Here is a 6,189-nt window from a genome sequence, read left to right as displayed (position 1 = left end):
CCTTCCAACTCTATGATTCTATGACCTTCGTATACAGAAAGTTCAAGATTTGTGTTGTTTTTGACCCAGGTGTGAAAAGCCTCCCTGATGCTTAGAAAGCTGGCCCATGGGGAGTGGGACCCTGAACTTTATCTGTGCAAATGTTAACGTTTGCATCCCTTTAACAACAACACCCTTGTGCTCCATAACTGTCTTCCTCTAAACTGACACCACCACAAACTGATAATATTCATGCTGCACATTCTCTGACCACTGATATACAAGGTAGTTCGTTACGGCAGTGTTGAGTCACATCTGCTCTTAGCTGTTCCCCACCTGTTCTGCACCATAAATAACTTTTTTTTTTGGTCCGTCTGCTTTGTTGCTGTTGTTTTTAAGGGTTTTATGGTATTGAAATAAAAATGACAATCACATGCACACTGTTATACATATGCAAAATATGTGTATAAAAATGGGAGTTCCATGGGGGTGGAAGGCGGGGCGGGTGGAGGGGAGAACGGGGAGAACTACTGTTGGACACACCAATCGGGAGGGTACGGGTGGTGGATACAGCTGCACACACGGTGGGAGGTGGGTACATGTATCAAAGTCTATCTTCCTGCACGTACTTCTGCTTTTCCCGAGATTCCCTGGTCTTTGCACGGTTCTGTCGGTTTGTGGTGGAGGGGATGGAGTGGATCGACGCGCTCTTCTTGCTGGAAGCGTAGGAAGAATGGGACGAGTGGGAGAGGCTGGCCCGGGACTGGCCAGCATTGTGGTCGAACTGCATCAGACAGAAGATCAAATCCGTCGGCACAAGTTCGAATTCGTAAGGTGGGTTGGCTATAACAAAACTGAAAGAGAAACAGAGAAGAGTGGGCGTTACTTCCCCTCCTGCCTGGCTTCTGAGCTTGGTATTCACATTATTATAGGCTTGCTCATTTACATTCAGGAGCTGTGGTGGCTCAAGTGGTTAAGACGCTGAACTGCAGGCTGTGGAAGGTCGGTAGTTCAGCAGTTCGAGACCCGGGTGCCGCATGATGGAATGAGCTCCCATCTCTAGTTCCAGCTCCTGCCAACCTAGCAGTTCGAAAGCAAGAAATTGCAAGTAGATAAATAGGTACCACTTCGGTGGGAAGGTAACAGCGTTCCGTGCACCTCGGTGTTGAGTCATGCTGGCCACATGACCACGGAAAACGTCTACGGACAGCGCTGGCTCTTCAGCTTTGAAACGGAGATGAGCTCTCAGCTGTGCCAGAGCTTGTGACTGACCCAAGGTCACACCAGCAGCTGCAAGTGGAGGACTGGGGAATCAAACCTGGTTCTCCCAGATTAGAGTCCGCGCACTTAACTACGTCACCAACCTTAGCTTATTATTTCGTTTTCTCTTGCAAATCTTAAAACATCTCCATCCTGTTACACATCAGGTCCCCCTCTGGTGCTGCCGGCAGATGGTTGACAGAGACGTTTTCCAGCAGCACTAAAAACACCCCTGCGTGGTCAGCCCTGTTGGTCTGAAGCAGTAGAACAAATCGAGAGTCCAGTGGGGCACCTCTAAGACCAACAAAGTTTTATTCAAAGTATGCACGCACACTTTTTCAAAGACACTGGAAGGAAGGTCAGGTTCGAAACTTATAGACACCACACAGGGGTGTTTTTAGTGCTGCTGGAAAAACGTCTCTGTCAACCCTCTGCGGCAGCACCGGAGGGGGACCTGATCCACCTGGACGATCTGCCAGGTGGGTACAAGGTCCAGCAACCTTTATGGCAGTTTGCACAACGTGGGCCTCGGTCAATACAGCCGTACTCTAGCAGGTCTCTGAAAAGTCGCTATATTCCAACCTCATTTGGAACACGAGTCTATTTTCTCCGAAAGTCCTTTGCATATTCCGTATATCAGTTCAGTTCAGTTTATTAGGTTTAAAAGCCCATAGGCCGTGCACCATAAAAATTAATCTAACCTTTTTTTAAAAAAAATCGACATTTAAAAAGACAGTATAACAGAAATGTGCCACATCTATTATACAATTATGACACAGAGTACTCAGCAAAAGTCTCAACCTTGTAGATTCTGAAAAGGAAGAAGATTTTAATAACTATTTCCTCAGGAACTTTTCTCTCGCAATTGCATGTTTTGGGCAACAGAAAAATATATGTGCAAGTGAGTTTATAGTTGCTGGTGGGTAGTCGCAGCGACATTGACTTGCTGGTATGCCCAAAAAACGACCCTTCACCTGTGCAGATGGAAATGCCATATACGCCAGTCTGTCTGTCTGTCTGACCACACTGGATTAAAAATCGTTTTGAATTAGTTGGTACATTTATACATGTATGGTGGAGATGTGGAAAAAAATCAAAACTATTGGATTAAAATATTTAAAATACTAAAAGAGATTACAGGGAGAGACATACCCTTCTCACCAGAAGTGGCTTTACTAAATATTCTTCAAAATAGTTATACCAAAGAAAACAAATATCTAATAATTTACACTTAACTCTTCTTCAGACGCAGCGAGTGGCCCTTCATGATGCACAGTGAAGGTCCACTTACTGAGTTTGACTCTTACTCTTGACCTTGTTTGAGCCATTTCTCTTGTCTGCTCGTCTTTTCTTCAGCCTCTCCTGCTCTTCCTTTCATTTTCCCATCCATGCTCCTCTCTTTATTTATTATTTATTAATCAAATTTATACCCCGCCCTCCCCCGTAGGGCTCAAGGCGGCTTACAAGGCAAGAAATCTTGCAACAATAAAAACATAATATTCCTATACATTTAAAAGCATACTATACAGTTTAAAACCAATCCCAATACAAATAAAGTGCTCAATGATCTTCAATTCCAAAAACCCAGAAAGATGACGGACCATATCCTGAAGTTCCCGGTAGACATTCAGTGGCTTCAATACTCAGATGTTAAGAAGTTCAGATGTTCCTTCCTAGGGCCTCTTCCACCCCCCCATGATAACAATATAGCGGGGGGGGCGGCCCCTACTTGAAAGCCTGGTGGAAGAGCTCCGTCTTGCAGGCCCTGCAGAACTGCATTAGATCCCGCAGGGCCCGGATCTCTCTGAATCCTCCCCTGAGCTGCATCCTCCTTGCCTCACCTCACTGGATCACCTGAGAACTGCGGCGGTTTCACAGACTAGCTGTATCGGGGAGTGCCCGCCAAGTGCTTCTAGGAAGTGGGTGGGGCCAGGTGGGTCTTTTGCCCAACAAGGCTTGTCATTGGCCAATGGAGATTTGATTGGCTGCACAGATTTCTAAAAAACATTGTCACTGAAGTGTCTTCACTGTGTCATTGAAGTATCCTCACTGTGTGATTGAGGGTAAGTTGGAGCAGCCATTCTGTGGCTGGCCCTGTGTCCTGCGGCAGCCATTTTGTATCTGTGCCCGCCACACAGTGCCAGAATTCCAAAGGTGGCCACAGGCTCGAAAAGGTTGGTGACTACTGAGATACACTGTCCTGGGTGGTGTACGCCAGGGTGCAAGTAAAATAAGACAACCGGTGCTGAAGCAATAAAAAATATCCAATAACACCGAGTTGGATGTAACAGCCGCAGAGTACCCTTTTATCCTCCTTCCTTCCCAACAGTTTGACTAATAAAATGTCCCAGAAAAGAGAGAAGGGAGAGAAATTTTTTGTGGACTTCTTTTGGTTCGATTGTGATATTTTAATGACCAAATTCATCCAGCTTTTTTGTGGATGTTGTATGCTTTGCGGTAGTTTGCCATTTAAGCTCTCGAAGTTTAGAGAAGTAGGTATGGGCTGTCCAGTGGAGAGGTACAGATTTTGGCAGACACACACCTGATGGGGATGTTCCTGGACTGGACCTCTGTTTGTTCTTCCACTCCCCTCTTGTTGGTCTCTAAGGTGCTACTGAAATCTAACTGTTCCCACTTCTGAACAAAGTCCAGTGGGGCACCTTTAAGACCAAAAAAGTTTTATTTCCGGGTCTTTGCTGATCTTAAAGGTGCCACCAGACTCAAACCTCGTTCGGTTGCTTCAGACCTACATGGCGACCGACCTGAATCTCTGTTCCCTCTTCTGAATGGTTTTCCTTCATGGACCCTTCTAGACTTGCTCAAATATAGGCCCAGAAAACGCAGGGGGGGAGGTGTGGCTATTTGCGCCGTTGCATTCTGATCCACCATTATGCGATCAGATGCGATGGCGGTGCACCGGGGTTTCATCCTTCGGCGCGCACCGCAAAGAGGACGGCTGGAGGGAATAGGCGCGCGCCGACGCAATCACACCGAACGAGTCCGTCTGCAGCCCGTGGCAAACCATTTGCTAGTAGATCTTTGCAGGTATTTTTTAACTGCGCATCTTCGGCGGCACGCCACAGGTGCGCTATGCTTCCCAGATGTTGCGGTGTGATCGCGCCCAAAACATCTGCCCAGCATTCGTGCCTTTCGCGCAGCAAATTCTCCATGTGACCGGGGCCATAGTAGAGCTGATGGAACAACTTTTAGACACGTCTTTCTGTTCTTAAAGTTCTACCAAAACTGCACTTCGATAATGGAGTTGAACTGTGCGAACTGGTGGGGTTTTAAAATAAACAATGTGCAGCTAATATAGAAGGAGGAGACGTTCCGGTTTTGTTCTTAGAAACGTCTGCAGGCTCCTTGTAATGTATCCATCTCAGACCACGTACGTGGCCATTTTGCCACGTGGTCAGGCAAAGCGACCGAGCTTTGCTCTCAGTAACAATGGGACAAGCGGATCCTAGCCTCCATCCATCCATCCATCCATCCATCCATCCATCCATCCATCCATCCATCCAATCTATCTATCATCTATGCATCCATCCATCCATCCATCCATCCATCCAGGGCTCTTTTTGTAGCAGGAACTCCTCTGCTAATGTAGCCAATCCTCGTCTTGTTCTGAGCTGAAATAAAGTATGAGAGCTGAAATCACTAGTAAGTCTCAGTACTTTTCACTCCTCTAAAATTTTGCTATCATCTTTGCACCTCTGCTCACAACGTATGCTTGCTACACAGCACTCTCTGATGAATCGTTATCTCTGCAGATCAAACCCCTTCAAACGATGGGCTTTGTTCCAAGATGCTAGGAAACCATCACCAAAGGACTGGTCAAGACAACAAAGTGTGACACGTACCGCTTGGTGCATTGGCTAGTGCTATTTTGATGGAAATCTCTCAATCGGTATATTCCAAAGCAAAGCATATTGTAGGTTTTCAGAGCTTTACAGAACAGATCTCCGTAACAACCACCATCCTAGGAGACAAAACAGAAAACAATTAAGAGGGTTTTTTAAAAAAAAACTACAACAAAATTTTCCCCCCACCACAAATTCCGACAATGACAAAGGAGGGGAAGGAGATATTTTAAGCCAGTCGTTCTATGCCAAAGGGACAAGGTGTTGGGCAATCTGTTGTTTACTTGTCGCAAGTGAGAAACAATTAGTCAGGAAGCTGTCCAATTTAAATGCTTAGATCTTGAAACTAGCTAATAAATGCGTGCATGGGAATGTTATCTCCCAGTGACTATATTACAAAAAAAAAAAAAGAAGAAGAAGAAGTGACTGACTTTTATTTTAATTGAGCATGCAAGCTTTGGGGACCAGCAAACAGCTTATTCCACAAATTAAGAGCAATGTCGTCTTGAACAACCAGGTGATTAAGAAGGTGTGACTTTTCCTTTCTTGCTCCAGTCTTGGAAATTATTGTGTCATATGGCTCAGGTTTCCTTAATTGGGTTGTAATTTTCACCAAGATGGTTTGGATTTCGCAAGGGGGAAGAACATAGCGACACTTAGTAGGTAAGGTTTCCCTTCCCCCCCCCACACATTTTCACTCCTGGGGGAAAAAAAATGGAAATTAAAGAGGTGGAAGAAAGCACATGTTTGTCTCCGAGAAATGCCGCCACCCGTCAAGATTGTCTCTGGTCTCCACGCCAAGCGTTTGCTTTGATTAGGGGACTCAATTGGCATTCAGGATGGCGGCGGCGGGAACTGATTCTTGTGCATAGCGCATCCGACTCACCGCTTTACCATCATCATCTGTACAGGCCGAAGCCATGGCAGCTGCCAACACCTCTCCTGGTGCCCGCCAAGTTTTTTCAGGAAGTGGGCGGGGCCAGGTGGGGCTTCTGATTGACTACTGGAGATTTGCTCGGCTGTGCAGTTATTAAAAACAGGTTGCTTTGGCGGCGGCTGCACCCACCGCACGAGGACCTGCACTGTGTGA

General features: G+C 46.2%; 1 protein-coding gene across 1 annotated transcript; it reads right to left on the bottom strand.

Moving 5' to 3' along the window:
• Nucleotides 1-43: 43 nt before the first annotated feature.
• LOC107124987 (calcium-activated potassium channel subunit alpha-1-like) lies at nt 44-5,202 on the bottom strand. Its single transcript, XM_015428467.1, has 2 exons — nt 5,100-5,202; nt 44-833 (listed from the first exon to the last, which is right to left on the bottom strand). The coding sequence occupies exons 1-2, from the start codon at nt 5,165-5,167 to the stop codon at nt 584-586; spliced, it is 318 nt and encodes a 105-aa protein (XP_015283953.1). The 5' UTR covers nt 5,168-5,202; the 3' UTR covers nt 44-583.
• Between the last annotated feature and the right edge of the window lie 987 nt (nt 5,203-6,189).

This window comes from Gekko japonicus, unplaced genomic scaffold (genome assembly GCF_001447785.1).
Source record: "Gekko japonicus isolate JY-2015 unplaced genomic scaffold, Gekko_japonicus_V1.1 scaffold9525, whole genome shotgun sequence".
NCBI classification, from domain to species: Eukaryota; Metazoa; Chordata; class Lepidosauria; order Squamata; family Gekkonidae; genus Gekko; species Gekko japonicus.
This window is presented reverse-complemented; position numbering and strand designations above follow the sequence as displayed.

What these genes read in the sequence shown, in the direction of transcription:
- LOC107124987 (XM_015428467.1), bottom strand. Translation starts at nt 5,167, where the DNA reads ATGCTTTGCTTTGGAATATACCGATTGAGAGATTTCCATCAAAATAGC. An exon ending in ACTAGCCAATGCACCAAGCG is followed by an intron (nt 834 to 5,099) that starts GTACGTGTCACA and finishes TTTCTCTTTCAG; the next exon opens with TTTTGTTATAGCCAACCCAC.